Consider the following 24,191-nt stretch of genomic DNA (forward strand, 5'->3'; position numbering starts at 1 on the left):
CAAGGAGACCCTCATTAATAGCCACTGCTATCATGCCCGTTGTTGCTGTGTATTCAACAGTTTATGTTGTTTCTCCTGCATGTCCAGCTCTTGGTGAGCCTCTTGAGGTGGTTTTGGAAAACCAGAGATTAATTTACCTTTACAGTAACAAATTCTTTGACATGTTTTGTTCTTAAAGTGTGTACACATATCTCCTTTCAATCAGATTTTTGGTATCAATGCCCATGGGGTCTGGACTTGCATCCTATATATCCTCGTGCTCTGATCCGAGGGTATATATGCAACTCTCTCAATTACAAAATTTGGCATGGCAAGGACTCCAAAATAGAGGGAAAGGAGAGAAAAGTGGAGTGCCCATTGAGACAAAACATCCAGAACAGCAGCAGTTACTCTACAGGTAAGTAGCCACTCCTTTGAGTATTTGTCCCTGTGGATGCTCCACATTAGGTGGACGTGGGTGCTGAAGAGAGATCTGGTACAGATTGGAGAACAGCTGTACCTGCCCTGGAAGCATGCACAACAGCATGGTGCTGAGAAAAAGAGTGCACAATGACCAGGCATTAGCTTTTCAAATGTCTGCAATGGGCATGTTCTAAAGCAGGGCAACAGATGTGGATTGTGCCTAGTGGAATGGGCAGTCTCACAGAAGACATTCCATCTCATCAGATTCAGGAGTAGATTTGACAGTTATTAGTATAACTGTTATTAGTAAATTAGTTGGGGGGGCGGGGAGGCACATGACAACTCCCTACCAGGTCAGATAGATTCAGAAGGGGAGTAACTGATCCCAGGGCCCTCACTATGGCCAGTAGGAGGAGTCAACAAGTGGTAATATGAGTCTGAGTGACTGAGTCAAGTGAGGTGGTGGCTGTGTGGTTCTCCTGGGAACTGGATAAGGGCAGTACAGGAGGAGTAGTTCTTCTGATGGGTCTGAGTCTCCTGAGAAGGAAAAAGCAGACTTGGGTTCCAATGTTGGTACTGTCAGTGCTGTTGGAGAGATGTAAACTGTGTGTGAGTGTAGATAGGCTCTGTCCTTCAGGGAAAGTCTCCTGCAGGAGATATAAGCTCCCTGGAAATGGAGGGTCCTGATGGAGGGTGGATTCTGGAAGGGACATCGAGAGATCATCTAGTCCATTTCCCTGCACTCATGGCAGGACTAAGTATTATCTTGATCATCCCTGACAGGTGTTTGTCTAACCTGATCTCAAAGATCTCCAATGATGGAGATTCCACAACCTCCCAAGGCAATTTATTCCAGTGCTTAACCACTTTGACAGGAAGTTTTTCCTAATGTCCAACCTAAACGGCCCTTGCTGCAATATAAGCCCATTGCTTCTTGTTCTATCCTCAGAGAACGTAAGAATATAAGAATAGCCCTACGGGGTCAGACCAAAGGTCCATCTAGCCCAATATCCTGTCTTCCGACAGTGGCCAGTGCTAGGTGCCTCAGAGGAAATGAACAGAACAGGTAATCACAAGTGATCCATCCTGTTGCTCATCCTGAGCTTCTGGCAAACAGAGGCTAGGGACACCATTCCTGTCCATCCTGGCTAATAGTAATTGATGGATATATCCTCCATGAATTTATCTAGTTTTTTTTGAACCCTGCTATGGTCCTTGCCTTCACAACATCCTCCTACAAGGAGTTCCACAGGTTGACTGTGCGCTGTGTGAACAAATACTTCCTTTTATTTGTTTTAAACCTGCTGCCTATTAATTTCATTTGGTGACTCCTAGTTCTTGTGTTATTAGTAGTAAACACTTCCTTATCTACTTTCTCTACACCAGTCATGATTTTATAGACCTCCACCATATCTCCCCTTAGCCATTTTTTTCCAAGCTGAAAAGTCCCTGTCTTATTAATCTCTCCTCATATGAAAGCTGTTCCATACCCCTAATCATTTTTGTTGCCCTCTTCTGAACCCTTTCCAATTCTAATATCTTTTTTGAGATGGGGCGACCACATCTGCATGCAGTATTCAAGATGTGGGCGTACCATGGATTTATATAGAGGCAACATGATATTTTCTGTCCTACTATTTCTTTCTTAATTATCCCCAGCATTCTGTTTGCTTAATTTTGACTGCCGCTGCATATCGAGTGGACATTTTCAGAGAACCATCCACAATGATTCTAAGATCTCTTTCTTGAGTGGTAACAGCTAATTTAGACCCCATAATTTTATATGTATAGTTGGGATTATGCTTTACAATGTGCATTACTTTGCATTTATCAACATTAAATTTAATCTGCCATTTTGTTGACCAGTCACCCAGTTTTGAGAGTCTTTTGTGTAACTTTTTGCAGTCTGCCTGGGTCTTAACTATCTGTAGTAATTTTGTATCATCTGCACATTTTGCCACCTCACTGTTTACCCCCTGTTCCAGATCATTTATAAATGTTGAATAGGACTGGTCCCAGAACAGACCCCTGGGGGACACCACTATTTATCTCTCTCCACTCTGAAAACTGACCATTTATATCTACCCTTTGTTTCCTATCTTTTAACCAGTTACCAGTCCATGAGAGGACCTTCCCTCTTATTCCATGACAGCTTACTTTGCATAAGAGTCTTTGGTGAGGGACCTTGTCAAAGGCTTTCTGAAAATCTAAGTGCACTATATCCACTGCATCCCCTTGGTCCACATACATGTTGACCCCCTTCAAAGAATTTTAGTACAATGGTGAGGCATGATTTCCCTTTACAAAAAACTTGTTGACTTTTCCTCAACAAATTATGTTCATCTGTGTGTCTGACAATATTCTTCTTTATTTTAGTTTCAACCAGTTTGCCTGGAACTGAAGTCAGACTTACAGGGATCACCTCTGGAGCCCTCTTAAAAATTGGTGTCAATATTAGCTATCCTTCAGTCATCTGGTACAGAAGCTGATTTAAATGACAGGTTGCAGACTACAGTTAGTAGTTCTGAAGGAACTCAAATGTAAAATTGCAGTAAATACCATCTAGTCCGAGTGACTTATTACTGTTTAGTTTATCAATTTGTTCCCAAACCTCCTCTAATGATACCTCAATTTGGGACAGTTCCTCAGATCTGTCACCTAAAAAGAATGGCTCAGGTTTGGGAATCTCCCTCACATCCTCAGCTGTGAAGGTCGATGCAAAGAATTCATTTATCAGAGGGGTAGCCGTGTTAGTCTGGATCTCTAAAAGCAGCAAAGAACCTTTTGGCACCTTATAGACTAACAGACGTTTTGGAGCATGAGCTTTCGTGGGTAAATACCCAGTTCGTCGGATGTCCGACGAACTGGGTATTTACCCACGAAAGCTCATGCTCCAAAACGTCTGTTAGTCTACAAGGTGCCACAAGACTCTTTGCTGCTTTTACAGAATTCATTTAATTTCTCTGCAATGGCCTTATCGTCCTTGAGTGCTCCTTTAGCATCTTGATTGTCCAGTAGCCCCACTGCTTGATTATCAAGCTTCCTGCTTCCGATGTACTTAAAAAAAAAATTGCTATTACTTTTTGAGTCTTTGGCTAACTTTCTCAAATTCTTTTTTGGTCTTCCTAATTGTACTTTTACATTTCATTTGCCAGAATTTATGCTCCTTTCTATTCTCCTCACCAGGATTTAACTTCCACTTTTTAAAGGATGCCTTTTTGCCTCTCACTGCTTCTTTTACTTTGTTGTTTAGCCACAGTGGCTCTTTTTTAGTTCTCTTAAATGTATACCCCAAATTAAAAAACATAGTAAGTTGAGCTTCTATTATGGTGTCTTTAAAAAGTTTCCATGCAGCTTGCAGAGATTTCACTTTTGGCACTGTACCCTTTACTTTCTGTTTAACTAACCTCCTCATTTTTGTGTCGTTCCCCTTTCTGAAATTAAATGCTACAGTGTTGGGCCGCTGTGGTGTTTTTCCTGCCACAGAGATATTACATTTAATTATATTATGGTCACTATTACCAAGAGGTCCAGCTATATTCACCTCTTGGACAAGATCCTGTGCTCCAGTTAGGACTAAATTAAGGATTGCCTCTTCTCTGATGGGTTCCAGGACTTGCTGCTCCAAGAAGCAGTCATTTAAGCTGTCAAACTTTATTCCTGCATCCCGTCCTGAAGTGACATGTACCCAGTCAACATGGGGATAACTGAAATCCCCCATTATTACTGAGTTTTTTTATTGTAATAGCTTCTCTAATCTCCCTGAGCATTTCACAGTCACTATCACCATCCTGGTCAGGTGGTCAGTAATGTATCTCTACTGCTATATCCTTCTTCTTCTTCTTCGAGAGCTTGCTCATATCCATTCCAGTTAGGTGTGCGCGTGCCGTGTGCACGTTCGTTGGAGATTTTTACCCTAGCAACACTCGGTGGGGCGGCAGGGCCCCCCCTAGAGTGGCACCGCTATGGTGCCGGATATATACCCCTGCCGGCCCCTCCGCTCCTCAGTTCCTTCTTACCGCCCATGTCGGTCATTGGAACAGTGGAGCACAGCTTAGCTGATCACCACCACCCTAGTGATTCGCTCGTTTCTGTTGTATTTGTGTATATAGTTCGATTTCTATCAATATAGTTAGTGTTCAGTTGTTAGTTAAGAGGGATCGGGGTCTAGCCCCTTTTCCCTCCCCTGGTACCGGGGCCCATGCCTGGTTCACCGGGCTTCAAACCGTGCTCGGCCTGTCATAGGCTGATGCCCACAGGAGACCCTCACGACTCCTGTCTTAAGTGCCTGGGTGAATCCCACCTGACGGACAAGTGCCGCATCTGTAAGGCGTTCAAGCCCCAGACTAAAAAAGAACGGGACATTCGCCTAAAACAACTACTGATGGAAGCAACGTTGACTCCCCAGTCCTCGGCACCGTCAGCGGCACCGGGAGCAAGTGCCTCCTCGGCACCAGAGCGCACTCCAACAGTGAAGGCTCCTCGACATCAGCCATCACCAGCTCAAGCTTCTACCCAGCACCGTTCGCTCTCACCACGGAGCAAGAAGCACAAGCCTCCTGCGGCTGCTATATCTACACCGCAGTCTGAGCGCTTAGCCAAGTCGGACCACCCAGCACCGTCAACTGCTGTGGCACCGACGTCCTCCGCACCGTTGATTCCAGCCTCGCTGGAGCCGTCAAGGCCGGTGCTCCCCAGCATGCACCGTGGTTGAGCTTGTTGTGCCTCCACTCCGGAGACATTTTCCATGGCACGGGACTTGATTGCCTTGACGGAGCCTAAGCTGCCTCAATCCCTGGCGCCGCCGGCGCGGGTTCCTCAGTCTATAGGCAAGCCAGCCCTCATGAGACCTCCTTCACCTGGTACCACAGAACGTCGCCGGTCCCGATCCAGGTCCCACAAGCATTCCTGGTCCTGCCATCCATCCTGGTCCCACGGCCGCTCGCAGTCCCGGTACCATTCCCCATCGAGGTTCCGGTCGTACTCGCAGCACCGCTCAAGGTCCCTGTCACCGTCCAGATACTACTGGCACCGTTCCAGATCTCGGCACCACTCGCAGCACCCGACTTCTCGCAGCCAATGTCGGCAAGGCGATTCCAGGCACCGGTTGACCTCCCGGCACCGCGCTGGTCGCGGGTCCCAGTCCCACTCCCAGCACCGTCACGACTCTCGGTACCGTTCTCCGGCACGGCGTAGGGACTGTTCGAGTAGACGCAGAGACCTACATCAAACGGTCTGCGCTCCCCCATGGCCATCTTGTCATCCATCGATCTCCTCCCATGCAGACACTGCATCATACAGGGATTCGGATAACCACCAGGGACCTCATCAGTGGCCCTTTTGGACACCTTGGGCCTACCACCAAACCCAAGGTGATCCGCATATACCATCACACTCCGGCCCTTCTGAACATTGGGCGCCAGAGACCACAGTGAGCAGACCTCCCCCACCGGGTACGGAGGAATCTCCAACACACGTGCCAGACCCTCAAGATCCGCCGCCTCAGGACATCCAAGACCAGGAGTCTATCCAAGACCCACTGGTTCCCAGGGTTTCATCCTCTTCCTCGTCGGATGAAGCGGTGGTGGTGACGTCTACATCTGGACCGCCCCCAATCAACCTCAGATCACACCAGGACCTTCTGCGCCGCATCGCCCTCAATATCAACTTGCCTGTAGAGGAAGTTCCTGAGGTGGACGACCCAGTTGTCAGTATACTGTCCGCGGAGGCTCCAACCAGGGTGGCCCTCCCCTTCATCCGCTCGATACAGGCTAGAGCGGATACCATCTGGCAATCCCGGCATCCATACCGCCCACAGCCAGAGGAGTTGAACGTAAATACATGGTGCCCTCCAAGGGGTACGAGTATCTGTATGTACACCCCCCTCCTTGTTCATTGGTTGTTCAATCCGTCAATGAACAGGAGCGCCATGGCCAGCAAGCCCCTGCTCCTAAATCAAGGGAGGCCAGGCGAATGGATTTGTTGGGGAGAAAGATCTATTCTGCGGGAGGCCTCCAGCTCAGGGTGGCGAACCAGCAAGCCCTCCTGAGTAGGTACAGTTATAACACCTGGGAGGCAGTAGGGAAGTTTGTAGAGCTCGTCCCGCAAGACTCCCACCAAGAATTCACAGCTCTCCTGGAGGAAGGGAAAAAAGTTGTGCAGACCTCCCTCCAGGCCTCGCTGGATGCTGCCGATTCGGCAGCTAGAACCGTCACCTCTGGGATTGCCATGCGGCATATATCATGGCTGCAAGTGTCAGGCCTGCCACCTGAGCTCCAGTACACGATACAGGACCTACCCTTTGATGGCCAGGGCCTCTTCTCCCAGAAGATGGACCCTCGCCTACAGAGTCTGAAGGACAATCTCGTAATCATGCGTTCGCTGGGAATGCATACGCCACAGACTCAGAGACGATCTTTCCGGTCGCAACCTCAGCGCCCCTACCCCCCGCCTCGGCCAAGGCAAGACTTCACCATAAGGCGAGGTCGTACCAGACAACAGTCTGGACCCCAGGGGGGTAACAATGCCGGTCCCGCCAAGCCACCAGCGGGACCGAAGCCAAACTTTTGAGGGTGCGCCCGAGAGCACTGTATCAATGACCTCCCAGGAACCCTTTCAGTTCGCCAACCACCTTGCCGCATTCCTCCCTGCGTGATCCCAGCTGACTTCGGACCGTTGGGTCCTCCGCACAGTGGAGTCTGGCTATCGCCTTCAGTTTATTTCAACCCCTCTTCCCCACCCTCCCTCCTCGTCCCTCTTCAGGGACCCCTCTCACGAGCAACTCCTTCTGCAGGAGGTTTCGAGGCTCCTTGCGATGGGAGCTATAGAGGAGGTTCTGGAGGAATTAAGGGGTAAGGGGTTCTATTCCAGATATTTCCTAATTCCCAAGGCAAAAGGGGGCCTCCGGCCTATCCTGGACCTGTGAGGACTGAACAAATTCATGAGAAAGTTCAAGTTCCGCATGGTGTCCCTGGGGACCATCATCCCTTCCCTGGATCCCGGAGATTGGTATGCTGCTCTCGACATGAAGGACGCATATTTCCACATCGCGATTTACCCTCCGCACAGAAGGTACCTACGCTTTGTGGTAAATCGTCAACATTACTAATTTGCGGTCCTCCCCTTTGGCCTCTCTTCGGCCCCTCGGGTATTCACGAAGTGTATGGCGGTAGTCGCCGCCTCCCTCCGCCGTCGTCGAATACACGTCTTCCCATACCTCGACGACTGGCTTATTCGAGGGCCTATTCAGCCGTCTAGGCCTGATTATCAACCTGGACAAATCCGTTCTGCTACCTACGCAGAGGATAGAATTCATAGGGGCCATGCTGGACTCCAATCGTGCATCGGCCAGCTTGCCCCCACAGCGCTTTCAGACTATAGTCTCGCTTATACAGCAACTGAAAAGCTTCCCAACAACTTCTGTCCGCACCTGCCTCGGCCTCCTCAGCCACATGGCTGCGTGCACCTTCGTTACGAAGCACGCGAGACTGCGCATGCGTCCTCTCCAGACTTGGCTCGCCTCAGTCTACCGTCCACACAGGGATGCCGTAGACATGATAATCACAGTTCCACCAGGCGTTCTGGGCTCCCTGGACTGGTGGCTGACGCCCTCCCTGGTGTGTGCCGGTCGTCCGTTCCATCCGCCACAGCCCTCGGTGTCTCTGACAACAGACGCTTCTTCTCTCGGCTGGGGTGCTCACTTAGGGCACCTCCGCACCCAGGGTCTTTGATCTTTTCAGGAGCTGGCGCTTCACATCAATGTCCACGAACTGAGAGCGGTCCGACTGGCGTGCCAGACCTTCCAGCATCACTTACAGGGCCGTTGTGTTGCAGTTTTCACAGACAACACAACGGCCATGTATTACATAAACAAGCAGGGAGGGACGCGATCTTCCCCCCTTTGTCGAGAGGCGATGCGACTGCGGGACTTCTGCATAGCCCACTCGATAGACCTGGTAGCCTCCTTTCTCCTGGGAGTCTGGAACTCTCTAGCGGACCACCTGAGCAGGTCCTTCCTGTCCACCCGTCTGGACATCCTCCTTTCAGTATTCCGGAAGTGGGGCTTTCCCCAGATAGGTCTCTTTGCATCCCGAGAGAACAGGAAATGCCAGGCATTCTGCTCCCTGCAGGGTCGCTCCCCAGGCTCCCTCTCGGACGCATTCCTAATTCCCTGGGAAGGTCATCTACTTTATGCCTTTCCACCCTTTCCCCTAGTCCACAGAGTCCTGCTCAAGCTCCGCAGGGACAGGGACAGGGTAATCCTGATCGCTCCAGTGTGGCCGAGGCAGCACTGGTACAACCATGCTGCTCAACCTATCTCTAGCGGACCTGATACCTCTGCCACTTTACCCGGACCTGATAACGCAGGACTTTGGCAGACTTCACCACCTGGACCTGCAGTCCCTCGACCTGACAGCATGGCTGCTGTCTGGCTAAGCCAATCTGAATCGCGCTGTTCCACCCCGGTGCAACAGGTCCTCCTGGGAAGCAGAAAGACTTCCACGCAGGCGACATATCTCGCCAAGTGGAAGCGTTTTTCCCATTGGTGTGCCCAGTGTAACCTTACTCCCGAAGGCGTATCGGTCCCCATTATCTTGGGCTACTTATGGGACCTCAAGGAGCAGAGCCTGGCGCTCTCTTCGATAAGGGTGCATCTGGCCACGATTTCCACCTTCCATCCTGGAGAATCCGGCAGTTCGATCTTCTCTCACCCTATAGTTTCCAGATTCCTTAAGGGCTTGGAGCGACTCTACCCTCCGGTTAAGCGCCCTTCCCCTACCTGGGATCTCAACTTTGTATTAGCTAGGCTCACGGGCCCTCCCTTTGAGCCGTTAGCCACATGCTCGCTGCTGTACCTGTCCTGGAAGATGGCCTTCCTCGTCGCTATCACCTCAGCCAGACGGGTATCAGAGCTTCGTGCTTTGATGGTAGACCCCCCGTATACGATCTTCCACAAGGACAAGGTACAGCTGTGGCCGCTTTCCTTCCCAAGGTAGTCTCTGCCTTCCACATTAATCAAGACATATTCCTACCAGTCTTCTTCCCAAAGCCGCACGCATCGCACCGGGAACAACTACTACATACCCTGGATGTCCGCCGGGCCCTCGCCTTTTACATCCAGAGGACCAAACTTTCAGACGCTCACCTCAACTATTTGTAGCGGTCGCAGAGCGCATGAAAGGCATGCCTATCTCTTCCCAGAGGATCTCATCCTGGGTGACGTCCTGTATCCGGACATGCTACGACTTGGCCCGCATTCTGACTGGCCATCTCACCGCCCACTCTACTCAGGCTCAAGCCTCGTCTGCCGCTTTCCTGGCCCACGTTCCCATCCAGGAAATATGTCGCGCAGCTACCTGGTCTTCCATCCATACTTTTGCATCCCACTATGCACTGGTCAAGCAGTCTAGAGATGATGCCACCTTTGGCTCAGCGATCTTACATTCCGCAACGTCTCGCTCCGACCCCACCGCCTAGGTAAGGCTTGGGAATCACCTAACTGGAATGGATATGAGCAAGCACTCGAAGAAGAAAAGACTGTTACTCACCTTTGTAACAGTTGTTCTTCGAGATGTGTTGCTCATATCCATTCCACACCCGCCCTTCTTCCCCATTGTCGGAGAAGCCGGCAAGAAGGAACTGAGGAGTGGAGGGGCCGGCAGGCGTATATATCTGGCACCATAGCGGCGCCACTCCAGGGGGCACCCTGCCGGCCCACCGAGTGTTGCTAGGGTAAAGATCTCCGACGAATGTGCACGCGGCACGCGCACACCTAATTGGAATGGATATGAGCAACACATCTCGAAGAACAACAGTTACAAAGGTAAGTAACAGTCTTTTCGAGCATGGAATTTCTATCTATAGAGATTCTCTGGTACAGGTTTGATCCATTTACAATTTTTACTTCATTTGACTCTATGCTTTCTTTCACATATAATGCCACTCCCCCACCAGCACAACCTGCTCTGTTCTTACAAGTAATACCGGTGTACAAAATACACTGGATTTCATTGATTATCCTCATTCTACCAAGTTTCTGTGACGCCTATTATATCAATATCCTCATTTAATATGAGGCATTCTAGTTCACCATTTTATTATTTAGACTTCTAGCATTGGTATACAAGCACTTTAAAAACTTGGTTACGGAGAACATTTTTTCTCCCTCATCCTTGTAACAACCTTTTATGTACTTGAAAACTTATCTCCCCACCCCCTTAGTCTTCTCTTCTCCAGATTAAACAAACCCCATTGTTTCAATCTTCCCACAAACCATGTTTTCTAGACCTTTAAGCACTTTTGTTGCTCTTCTCTGGACTTTCTCCAGTTTGTCTACAACTTTCTTGAAATGTGGCGCCCAGAACTGGAAAATACTTTCGTTGAGGCCTAATCAGCACAGAGTAGAGTGGAAGAATTACTTTTTGTGTCTTGCTTACAACACTCCTACTAATACATCCCAGAATGATATTCACTTTTTTTGCAACTGTGTGACATGGCTGACTCATATTTAGCTTGTTATCCACTATGACCCCCAGCGCCCTTTCTGCAGTACTCCTTCCTAGGCAGTCATTTCCCATTTTGTGTGTGTGCAACTAATTGTTCCTTCCTAAGTGGAGTACTTTGCATTTGTCCTTATTGAATTTCAAAATATTTACTTAAGACCATTTTTCCAGATAATTTTGAATTTTAATCCTATCCTCCAAAGCAATTATAACCCCTCCCTGCTTGGTATCCCCATAAACTTTATAAGTTACTCTCTATGCCATCATCTAAATAACTGATGAAGATATTGAACAGACTCAGACTCAGAACTGAATCCCGTGGGACCCCGCTCGATATGCCCTTCCAGCTTAACTGCAAACCACTGATAACTACTCTGTGGGTATGGTTTTCCAACCAGTTATGCACCCAGCATGCAGACAGTTAGTGCACGGTACACTGGATCACTGCAGATTTCACATCCCAGTTTACCATGTATTAACTCACCATTTAGATATGTCCTAATTTTCAGTCAGCCACTTTCCAAACCACTGTTCTTCTGATGGGCTGAACGTTCCTCACTCTCAGCAACAGCAGAGTCCCAGGGATGGTTGCAATTTAAATCTAACCTGCCAGTTGTCTGAATACCAAAAAGGCACACTATTTCTTAATGCAGGTGTATGTTCACACAGCAGTAGTAATAATTAATATCTCATTTATATAGGGTCATATATCTGTATAAGGGCTCATCGTATTTTGTAAGATACAAGAACATGGTTCTCAGCCTGAAAGCATAAGATGTTTTAATGCCCCAAGCTACATTCCCTCTAAGGTGCGTGCCTGCGCAGGAGGCCACCAAGGGCCGCACAGGTGTGCACACTGCACTCAGGGGCATGGGGTGACATAGGGGGTGGTAATGGGGAAGCTTGGGGCATGTAGGGCTGCAGTGACTCCCCCAGTCCCAGGGCTGCTGCAGCCAAGGAGAGAGACACTCTCCCCAAGCTCAGGTGCTGCTGCGGGAAGAAAGGTCTGGAGGGAGTCCTCTCTCCCTGCTGTAGCCCTGGGCAGCCTGCACCCCAACCCCACATCCCCAGCCCTACCACAGAGCTTGCACCCCAAAACTTTACCCCAGTCCAGAGTCCCTTCCCAAACCCTGAACCCTTCATCCCAGCCCCACCCCACAGCCCGCACTCCCTATGTCCAAGCCCTGAGCCCCTTCCCACACTCCAAACTCCTTGGCCCATCCCTGCCACACATCACCTCCATATTGGAGCACATAACAAAATTAATTCCACACATAGATGGGAAAAATTAGAGAGAACATTGAAGGGAATGTTTTTGAGACTTTTCTGATAGGATATTAGTGTTTGGAATGGAAACCTCTCCGAAGTCTCTTGCTCTTGCAAAGCGATCAAGGCGGTTTCTACTAATTCCTCCGTCTCCCAGATGGAGAGTTAGCACCAAAATTAATATAATGCAGCATTAAGTTACACAATTTTGTTAAATCGCTAAAGATTGTTGTTCCCTCTTGGAATTTTTACCTTTCTGAAACTCTCAATTTTATGAAGGCCAAAACTACAACTGGGTTCAAACAATAATTACGTATGTTCCTGGAGGATAGGTCCAGGAATGGCTATTAGCCAAGCTGATCAGGGATGCAACCCCATGCTCTGGGTGTCCCTACTCTGACTGCAAGAAACTGGGATTAGATGACAGGGGATGGATTACTCAATTGCCCTGTTCTGTTCATTCCCTCTGCGGCACCTGGCATTCGTGACTGTTGGAAGACAGAATACTAGGCTAGATGGACTATTGGTCTGACCCAGCATGGCCGTTCTTATGTTCTTAAACCATCTTTTTCTGCAGAAGGCAAGTGAGGCACCTTCCATCACCTCACACCTGTCCATTACCGGCCTAGTCAAAGGAAGGAGAGAAATAGCAGATATTACCTCAGCATAGTGTAATATGGTCACCATACAAGAAACATGGCATCAACACAAGGAAGCAGCTTTTCATTTAAACATGGTGTGATTCTTAATGAAAGATGTTCATATCTGATAGAGGTGAGAAAAGATCAGTGCCAGAGCATGTGAGCCTGTTAAGTTAACTCTGCTGTTTCCTGTGGTCACACAAATATCAGCAGTCAAGGTCCCTGCTCATTTGGATTTAATCTGTCCTCCAGCAAACACATCACTACATTCACCCCTGAAATTGGATTTACCTCAATCACCTTCCGCTCTACCTCAGCACCATCTACATAGTAAACATCTGTGATGATACGTGTGACAACTGTGCGCACTTCACGGATGGTTCGCATGTGGCGACGCTGGATGCGGCCTCGGGGTGGCTGGGGCAAGTTAAACTCCTCCTCTCCCTGCAACAACAAAATGAACTAATAAATATGAAAGCAAGCCACCTCACTGCACAAACATTTTTGTTGTGCCATTCTGTGAACATCATGTTACCAGAAGACAACATTCAACAAAGTGTTTTAACACCAGACTCTGATCAAATGGAGAATTTCTGCCACGATTCCACACACACAGGCTTCTCCACAACATTCTTGATTCTGGGCTGCCTCAGGACTGCTGTGCAGAAGCCTTTGTAATTTGTTCAAGGTAACAGAAGCCCAGTTCAGCCTGTTACATAATACTTGCTGCTGGAAGCCCATGCTGTTGCACAGGTAAGGCAGGTGGGTCAAGTAATCCACTATCCATGCAGTGTCCCTCATATAACCAATGCAACTGTTGCATGCAAATTAGCTGTAGAGTAAAGGTAATGATTGGTCGAGTTACATCTGATATCATGATAGTCTAGGACATCGGTTCTCAAACTTTAGCAACCAGAGGACCCTCACTTTTATTTAAAAATTTTCATGGATGCCCAAGCCTACTGATGTTTATTTACATTTGAAGAAAAAAAATTCCATGTTCATGAAAAGCTCTATTAATTACTTATAAACTATTGTACCACTAACATTATTTATTTTGTTATTTACTATTAGACAGAGATACATAAATGTGTCTGGGTAAGGAACTATTCTTCATTCTTATTAAATCTTGCACAAAAAACCCCACACAAGCTAACAAAACATTAATGTGAAGGATGTTGTTGTTTTGCCGAAACAAGATCACAAATGTTTGGCTCATTGGTGGAAAGTTGTATTCTTAGATCTGGTTCTATTGTCAGTCGATTTCTGTAGTTTGATTTCACTTACAGAAGTGCAGAGAATGCCCATTCACAGAAATATGTTGTGGGAAATGGCATTAAATACTTCAATGCTTTGGCTGACAGTTTGGCATAATCAGGTCTCAGACATAACTAAAAGTCCGTCAGACTGTACTGATTGAAAAATCAATTTCAAAGAGGTGTCACACGAAAGATCCACAAGGCTATTTTCTTCAGATGAAGTTAAACTTTTGGTGGTGTTGTCATCTAACATTGAATGGATCCCTGATCCAATTGTTACCGGAATCAGGAAGAGGAAGATAATCTCTGAAGTTGTTCTTCAAAGCCTGCAAATGTTCAATGAGAACGTTTTGTATTTCATCACAGAGCTTTTCTTCTGACGTTTCAAGAAAATCGTTCAGCGTTGGAAATGATTCTCACACAGTTCTGAAGACAAATTTGACCATAAAGTCCCATTTTTTAATCAGCGCTTCTGCTTTGTCTTCAACCTTTAAATATAGGTTACAGCTATCCCTGGAAGGGTCAAATTTAGTCCATTCGAATAGGTAAAAATATTGGCCAAGTATGCTACCATAGCTAACCATGAAAAAAATCACTGAAATGCTCGCTCAGTTGAAATGTCTCTTTGAAAAAGTATTCATATTTCATCACACAACTCAAACAAGCAGTTGAGTACTTTCCCACAAGACAACCAACACACTTCTGAAAGTAAAAGAAGCTGTTTATGATCACTACCCATGTCATCGCAAAGGACATTAAAGATGCAGGAATTTAGTGGATGAGCTTTAATAAAGTTGATCACTTTCACCACCTCATCCAGTGTTGTCTTCAGTTCTCCTGCCATTTTTTTTGGCAGCTAATGATTCTCGGGGTATACAGTAATGATTCCATGTAACTACAGGTATGAGATCCTTAACACGTGCAACGAATCCACTGTACTTTCCTGACATTGCACGAGCCTCATCAGTACGGATTCCTACCCATTTTGACCACCTGATTTCATTTGTTATTATGAAATCACCCAGACTATTAAACACAGCTTCAGAGGTAGTATGTGTTGGTAATGCATGGCAAAATAGGAAATCTTTATTAATTTTACTGTCAAATTTTATCAAATGAATGCCAGCAAATTAGCACTGCCAGAAACATCTGGACTTTCATCCAGTTGCAGTGAATAATATTGGCTTTTGCGTACCCTTGTAATTAACTGCTCTTTTATATTCAGACATATCTTCTATTCTACAGGTTACAGTGTTGTTGGATATTGAGATCAAATTTAAATCTTTTGCAGCTTTATCCCCAGCATTGCACTGGTCATTGCTTTTGCAGCTGACAGAATTAGTTCCTGTGCAATAGTGTCAGGTTTCCTTGCCTTTGCTATTAGTAGGGATACTTGATAAGAAGCAAACACAGCCTTTTTGTTATCAATTTCTGGCTCGCACATAGTTTTCACTGCCTGTTTTGGAAAAATTCGAAAGATTGGTTCACGTGCTGCTTATATTTAGTTTCTAAATTTGGCTGGTTTCATGCATTCGTTTGATAATAATTCATAGCAGAGAACACATTGTGCTTTCTGCCAGTCTTCAGAATCTGCACTTGTAAATCCAAAAATAAGTATTCATCACAGTACTTACGTATGATGCACCTTCACTTGAGTCACCATTATTTTTACATTTTAACCAGCGAACCATAATTAATTATTGGCACGTATAATGCCAAAAAGTGTGTAAAACCAAAACACACATGTATAATACGACATCACAAAGCAAGGGTAAGAACGTGAGCTTCAACGCCCAGGTGCCGGCTTCTAATTTTCCCCGGGAGTGCTCAACCCCCACTCAGCCCCAGGCCCCATCCCCACCCCACCCTACCGCCACCACCTCTTTCTGCTCCCTCCCCCGAGCATTCCCCATCCCCACTCCTCTCCCTCCCTCCCAGAGCCTCCTGTTGATCAGCAGGGCTGGTGGCCCTGGACATGACTTGTGGACCCCCTGGTGTACCCTCGCAGAACCCAGTTCAAGAAACGCTGGTCTAAGACATTTGGGAAGTCATAGATACATGCCTTACTTTAGCTGAAAGCCTGTGGTGTCACACTGGTGTAATTTGTAAAATCAAAATGGTTGAAAACTAAAAAACAGAATGGTCACAAAGTGAATCCCAGTGCTGATTGAACCTAGTGACATTCTGAACAAAAAGAACTCTCAGCCACGCTCCTAGTGGTTTCCTTTGTTTCATACTGAACCAGACATTCTACAGTTCAGAGTGACCCACAGAGGGACAACCCTGAAATCTTATTATTTAGTGTAAGTTAGCAAAGTTGAAGACAAATATTGGTATTAACTAGACTGCTTGGCACAGGCTGAAAGATTCTAGAAACAGGAAGAAGTTAAAATCACCAAAATATGTTTATCGGTTAAAGTTGAGAATGAAGTTTTCTTCTGTTTCTGGACATTGCTTATTGGGGTGTGGGTGGGGGGAAAAAAATCACTGAAGGGCACAGCAGTTTGGGGGGACTGGAAGAAGCAAGCTTCACCATCATCACTGCTGCTGCCCACACCACTTGCTGGTAGAGTTGGATGAATTGATTTTTCAGTAAAATCAGAACAAATTCAGCTTCAGAAAAGAAAGTGAGCATCTTCCCTCCCCTTCACCTTTATCCCTGTGGTTAGGGCACTTGCCTAGGGTGTGGGAGACCCAGGTCTGAATCCCCATTCTGGAGCAGGAACTTGAACTCAGATCTTCCTCCTCTCAGGTGAGCATCCTAATAGCTATTCGGAGATGGGTTGCTCTCAATTGCTCCTGTTGAAACCTTTCCACTTGGTATAAATACTTAAATATTCATGGGACCAAAGAGACAGAGAATGACATGTGATTAAGGCACTCACCTGGGAGGTAGGAGATGTGGGTTCAACTCTTCTTTGCCTGATTCAAAGGAGGGATCTGAACCCTCATCTCCTATCCCCAAGATGAGTGCCTTAAATCACCGGATCCCTGAAAGATGTCCTGACCACACCAAGTCAGAAAGGGGAAAACCTACATGACACTAACAGCTTCAGCTACCTTCTTAATAAAACATCTAGGATGCAAGTCAGAGTATCCGGCTGTGGCCCACTCAGTCATGTCATCTCCCCATTCCACCTCATTCTCTTCTCTCTTACCTCTCTCTTTCTGGCTTACACAGTCAAGACAAATCTACTCTTGCAACACTGCTGCAAGTCCCATGACCAGAAAGGCTAGCTAAAAAGCAATGCCTTAAACAGCCTGATGCTGGTAAACGTTTGCCCGGTCTTGGAAAGGTGGATACAACTGTGTGACAAATCTATACTTTCCCAGCAGTTTGACTGTGACAGCAGAAGAAAGCATCAGATAGAAGTGCTTTCTTTGCTAATCTTTCCCTTTTGTGTGAGTTTGTCTTGTTTCATTTTACAAGGAAACAGGATCAGACTTCAACAGCAACAAGAGCTCTAGACCATCCAAATGAATTTTTTCTTTTCCTCCGAACAGTCAATTGTTAAAATGAAAGCCTTACATAATTATTTTTGTTCCAATTGCTTCAGCTGTTTTCCTTCTTCTGTGTGTTTAATAAAAAAGGTTTTTTAATGGCAATTGTTATAATGAGAGGAAACCAATGATAACTTGATACAAAATCCCAAACCACAAAACTGTTTAATGTTAAAGTAAGATTTGACATCAGACGCCCCCTTATCAAAATATTACCAACCAGTGCTCTGGAAACAGAGCAGAATACGTAAAAAGCCTTAGGAAACAGGAACTCTTCCCATAGTGTTTCCAGTCCAATAACAGCCCTTGGACAAGAAGCTAGATGATTAAATGGGAACATCCAGATCATATTCAGCTTCTCCTTGAGGTAGTCCAATGGCAAGGGTGCCACAGAACGGCAGTAAATGGAAGGAGCCAAAGCTGGATGTGATGAAAACTATGAAAATACCCAAATGGGTCAATTCAATCTGCATAAAAGTTTATCAAGGAACCTTCTTGCCTAATAGTCATATTCAGGGCCCTGTGTCTCCTCCTGATTTGCAGTTTGCCAGAGAATCCAGTAATTGCTTTCATTTAAAACCACCATATATTTTCTAGCGCTCATGTTTGTGAAGAAACCTTCAAAATGTGACCCCAATGCGGTGGTCTTCTCAAGTCTGCACACTTCTTTACAATAGTTCTGAGGCTTTGATCAGTCCATTCCATTCCTCTCACCGGGTTCATCTCAGGAGGAAAATTTAATAGAACAATATTTTAAAGCTATTTCTTTCCAGGAACACTCCAGGAACATGCTTATCCATGGCTATTGGATGAAGTCACAGTGATAAGGGCTGGCTGTGTGCAGAAGAGTACGAGTTCAAACCCCTTCCCTCAAGAAGTTACTTCCACCCCTGCCCAGCAGAGAGAGGAAATGTATTACCTTACCTGTATCCTGGATACAAAAAAGCAAGTCACCTGCCATACTCCTCCCCAGGTGACAGATGCCCAACATTCCACTACACAGCTCTCCCCACCCACTGAGACTACTTCTCCACTGCAGTTTTGGTACATTCAAAACGTAGGGCTGAGGATGCAAAGTAGAACCACCATAAGGACACTGTACTGACTGGAGTACTATTTTCATATCTAAAGCAGTGAAGACTTCAATTTCAGAAGCTAGGGGCGGATACTACATAAAAGCGATCCGAGCTCTTGCTCATTCTCACCTGGCTGTGCAGAGACTCAGTGTCATCTCCGGGGGCATTCGCAAGCTTCTCTCCACTCTCCTCAGTTTGGACCTTGGCATCTTGTTGGCCAGGTCTTTGCCCAGCCATGCTTGTTCCCACTTCTACCTGACTGCTCACTCTTGCCATTGTCTGTGTTGCTGCTGACACAGCTGCTGGGGCCAAAACAGAACCTCCTGTAGTTTGGACCTCTTTGTTACTGGTGCCAGCCCACAACTGCTGGCCTTTATCCCTCTCATGGGCTGCCAGAGCCTTACTCAGCTTCTCCTGTGCGCTCTTCCCTTCCTTTTCAATATCAGCTTCCATAGCCTCTCCCTCTTTTGCATGGGATGGCTGATGTTTGGAGTCCTGCTCTGCAGGCTGAGAAACTTTAATTTCCCCACAAGGGATGTGCTTCTGATGCTGTTGCCAAGCTTCAGGATTGTCATGCTGCTGCTCCTGCTCCTCCTCCTCCTCCTGTGTGCTTGGGAAACTGAACAGGTTCCCCCTGCAAACCAATCACATGCAGATCAATATTAAGATGTTCAAAGCAACAGGTGCCCAAGCACCCACCACACACAAGCAGGATTCCCTGTGGCTTTTTATGGGATGGTCATTTAATAATCTGTTGGGAGTGCATAAGAATCACTTAGTTTTATGCACTGGGAACAGATTAACTGGTGACTCTACTACAACCTTCCTGTAGCTAAACAGCAGTGTTCCTATAAGTGCCAGTGTTCCTTTGAAATGTCAGCATCTCCAAAGGGACCCAACTAGTGGAAAGATGACACGTAGCACAAACTAAAGCATTAACTAAAGTGTGTTTTGCACCAGGCATGCGATACCAATTAGACACAGCCCTACTGGTAGTTATCCCATCTTCAGGAACCATCACACTTTACTATACCATTCCTTTGGTGTTACAGTGGCTAATGACAATAAGAAATGTAACTGGGAGATGTTGTAGAGGAGAAAACACTAATGTTTTCTAAAGTTTTGACTAGAATTTATCTATCTTTTGCTGTCTGGCCATTTGCTCCAACCTACTCCCACACTGATTCTCAGTCTCTTCACCTCAGCCCCACTCTACACATACCCCTCATGCATTCCTTCTCTCCCTCTTTTCCCCTGTTCTATCCCTGTCACCCCACTCCCTGTCCTTGTATTTCCATTTGGCTATACTCCCACCAAAAAAAAGGGGGGGGGTAGTGAAACAAGCATGGCATTTGCTAGTATCTCTTATCCATTTCCCCTACCTTTTGTCTGTCTTGTCTAGACAGACAATCTTCTCAGGGCAGGGACTACTCACTGCTCTGTGTCTGTACAGCGTCTAGTACTATGGGGCCTCAATCCTGGTAAGTCCATAGACACTACCATAACAAACATGATTAATAATACTGTACACAATGTCAGTACGTTAATCTGCTGTACGCGAGAGCCCACACCCCTGTAATTTCACTCCCCAATCAATAGATGTCAAGCAAGGTGCAAGAGTGAAAAGCTTCTGGATGCTAGTGGCTTACATAGTTATATTGCATTGTCTTCTAACAGCTACCAGTAAGCACCTCTATAATCCTGGGCATCTCAGCCAGCTGCAACAGCAGCACTCCTCAAGTCAAACTTCAAAGCTAGAGAGCACAGCTTGGTTACTACATGATACGCACCTACCAGTCATATTACTGATTATATACACACAGTGCCCCCCATCTTTCTCTAGAAGTCACCCCAGAATCAGTGACACAGCACAGGGCTCCTAAAGGGACATGGGACCTCACTACAGGGCCAAACAAGAATAAAATGCAAAGCTCTATACCTAAATGGAGAAGCAGGAAGATCGTGACCTCTGGCCTCATCCTCTCGTTGGACTTCACAGACAAGACTAAACACAGACAGTGTCTTCTGTGAGCTAGTTGTACAGATTAAAGAAACAGGGTCACAATCACAGGAACTAGGAAAGTACTGTCATTGGAAAGGACAAAGGTCTAAAATCACTAGAACCAACAAGAGACTGGTCTTTAGGCTGATTAATTTGTTGTGCCTTAAATCAGCAAAGCAGTTGGAATTGGTCAGAGCTCTCCAGGATCAAGAGACAACTCACAATTGTAAAAAGTTGTTTCCTACTTCCTTTGTCTCAGGCCCCTTCTTGCCAGTCAGGAGAAACTCAGTAGCTTGAGAGAGCGCAGTAAGCATGATGTCAGCATTACACTGGCTTTTGAGAAATTACAGTATCACTGTCCAGTACTTCCTCACTGCCACTAGGTGGCGATATAAATAATTTGCATCTATATTTTAATATCCTCCTCTTCTCTTTGCAAAATGGACACCATTAAATTAGGTTTTAATGAAGACTGGGAGTGGATCGGTCATTACACAAAGTAAAACTATTTCCTCATGTTTATTCCCCCCCACACTGTTCCTCACACCTTCTTGTCAACTGCTGCAAATGGACCATTTTGATTACTACTACAAAAAGTTTCTCTCTCCCCTGCTGGTAATAGCTCACCTTAACTGATCACTCTTGTTAGAGTGTGTATGGTAATACCCATTGTTCATGTTCTCTGTGTGTGTGTGTATATATCTTCTTACTGCATCTTCCACTGCATGCATCCGATGAAGTGGGCTGTAGCCCACGAAAGCTTATAATCAAATAAATTTGTTAGTCTCCAAGGTGCCACAAGTACTCCTGTTCTCTTCCCAGTGTGAGCTGATAACAGCTTTCATGACACAGCAAAAATACTCGAGATGGCAAGCTCGCAACACACTTGAGAGGTCAAACTCACCACATGGCTAGAAAGCTTCCCAACTCTCAGAAAAATGAGTGATGGCAATGCTCACACAAAGCATGCGGTTCTCTGGCAAAGGTCTCTTAATAGTACTTATTTCAGGATTTCCCCCCTGCCCCAAGTTATCTGAATCTGTCACAATCAAATCCTGGTGGGCCACCATTTTAGCCCCGCCACTCTTGCCAGGGCCTCGTGGGGCCAAGAAAGGCAGGAAGCGCCCAGGCCAGAATAAAATGGCAGTTGGGGGCACCTGAACTAAGGAAAGAGCCCTGCACCAGAAGCATCACTGCAAGTGCCAAAGGGTAAAGGCAGAAACAGTGGCTGAGCCAGCTCCATGCTGCTGGGTCTCATTTTAATTTATTTTCCTGCTGTTGGTAGATGATAATTTCTCTCATTACCAAGAACTTTGCATTCAACCGCATTGCTTGGCAACAAGCATCAGTTACCTGGCAACAGCCCCAGCAACAGCAGAGGATCCATTTTTCCTTTCACTGGCTGCAGGCTCTGAAGGAGATGGGGGACGGGAGAAAGAATCCTGTTAGCATCACACCTGAACAGACTCCCTGGCCCTGGGAGCTCTGTAGCTAGAGGGGTTGAGCAACAGGAGAGAAGATAGCTAGGAAACCATCCCATCCCCCCTCAACCAGCTTCCCACTGCAACCCCCAGCCTGTACAAATACTTGAGTATATTATAGATTGAGCATATGAGCAACATTCAGACACTGAAGTTACACTTTTCTCATGATAAATGACTGGGGTCACATCTCCTAATTGCCTCCAACTCTGCTGAAATACACAACCCTAGCTACCTGCCCTAGGAACGTCTCCCTCCATCTGGAAGTGTCTCTGCTTCACTGCAATAGAAATGAGACATGAGCTCACCTCCCCCACCCAAGTGGGTCTCTACAACCCTCTCAGCCGCAGGACACACTATTTTCTTAGAAGTTACTGTGCAAGGGAACTAAAAAAAGGATTCCTGTGAGAGGAAGCCAGCAGCTCTCCAAATGAACCTAATTCCAAGCCCTTGTCAAGTGACTGGCATTGGGTGGGGTATCCTAGGGTGAGGAGACAGTCAGAACCTACATATTCCCCAGTTTTCCATTCCCTTACTTTCCAGACTGAAGGGCAGACTCCCCTCACTCTCTTCGCTCACAGGGGTAGCAAGGTTCATTCGAAGACAGAGTTTTCCATCAGCCTCAGGAGCTGCACCAGAATCCCCCTTTTCACACTCTTCCAACACATCTGCTGATGCCATAGCGCTCTCCACAGTGACATCGTTGGTCCCAATACTGCCCTCTGCTGTGACATCACTGGTTACTATGGTTCTATCTGGGCAGCTGCCATCCACTAAAATGAGGAAGGAAAGAAGGCACAAAATACAAAAGTGAAAATGGCCAGTGTAGTCTTTGCTCCATTGGGTTCAGCTCCCTGTAGGTGCCTAGGAGTAGTGCAATTGTATGCTTCAGGGCAAATAGCATAGCAATGGACATTCCTATCAGGCTGCCCTTAAGAACGTCTCAGAGATTCAGTTCTGTAGTGGTGACAACAGCCTTAGCCAAAGGCCAACTAGTTCCATCATCCACTACAGACACCACTATAGAAGTCAACTGCTAAGTCAGACATCACATAGGATGCTGCCTGATGAGGCAAAAACAGTATATATAGGAGATGATCTTGCCTTAGCAAAAGGGAAAGATTTGGACTAGGAGGGCCTTTCAAGTCCTATTGTCAGGAGCCTATGACTGACACAGCACCATGCATATCAAATTCATGGCAAGAAGACACAAGACCGGCACACCCACCTGTGGTACAACAGAGACTACATATAAAGGGTGAAATGTTTGGTTGGATGAGTGAGTGACCAGGTTCAGAGTACCAACGGGAAAGAGTGACAGGTGAACATGCCCTGCTCACAGCACAAGGCCAGCCAATGCCAGCTCCTAAATTAGGTTTAAGGCTTTAATCAAGATTTATATCAAGACTCAAGTCAGCTTCCAAATCTGCTCCAATTTCAAAAATGAGGACATTCTATTCAAACTCACCAATAGGAGTGCTGTGTCTTCTGGGTCCCATTTTAAGCTGCCCAATAAGAGATGGGGTCACACTGGTCAAGGGCTGAATGACATCACCTTCCTTTGGCAAAGCGAAATGAAACAGCGTCCCTTAAAGAGAGAGAAAGAATTAGAGATCTGCAGGGGAGGTCTGTACCTGAATATATGTGGAGAGCACTGGAGCTCACTAGGGATGGGGAAGAGTTCACCCTCCTTCTGCAGTGAACTGGGACATCCCAGTGCGGTGTTTGAAGAAGATTCAGTGAGTGCTCTCCAATAAATAAATTACTGATCTCAAACCAATCACTCCACTGAATAGCTTTTCTGAATTTAAGGTCTTCACAACTCATGTCTTTCTACTCTATAAATCTGTCATCCCAGAAAGAATTCCCCAGTGGGAGACTTGGGCCACTACCATAGCTTCATACATCTTCCTCCACACTCTAACAAACAGAGAGATTATTTACGCAAATGTGGGTAGTGGTTTTGTAATGTGTAGAAAGGAGTGTTATGTTCAAGGTATGCCCAGCACTGTAACAGAAAAGGTGGAAGAAGAAAGGGCAGGAATCCAGGTTAGGACTGAA

General features: G+C 46.5%; 1 protein-coding gene across 8 annotated transcripts in view; it reads right to left on the bottom strand.

Annotated features, from left to right (window-relative positions):
* Window positions 1–24,191, bottom strand: part of TP53BP1 (tumor protein p53 binding protein 1) — an 80,278-nt gene that overhangs the window by 16,507 nt on the left and 39,580 nt on the right. For all 8 annotated transcript variants that reach the window (XM_030577243.1, XM_030577246.1, XM_030577245.1 and 5 more), the window contains 6 exons: window positions 23,599–23,718; window positions 22,667–22,903; window positions 22,003–22,060; window positions 20,587–20,679; window positions 18,777–19,281; window positions 13,103–13,255 (listed from right to left, as the gene is read on the bottom strand). In XM_030577243.1, the coding sequence (XP_030433103.1) occupies window positions 13,103–13,255; window positions 18,777–19,281; window positions 20,587–20,679; window positions 22,003–22,060; window positions 22,667–22,903; window positions 23,599–23,718 (1,166 nt within the window). The remainder of the gene's footprint in view (window positions 1–13,102; window positions 13,256–18,776; window positions 19,282–20,586; window positions 20,680–22,002; window positions 22,061–22,666; window positions 22,904–23,598; window positions 23,719–24,191) is intronic.

This window comes from Gopherus evgoodei, chromosome 10 (assembly GCF_007399415.2).
Source record: "Gopherus evgoodei ecotype Sinaloan lineage chromosome 10, rGopEvg1_v1.p, whole genome shotgun sequence".
NCBI lineage: Eukaryota > Metazoa > Chordata > Testudines > Testudinidae > Gopherus > Gopherus evgoodei.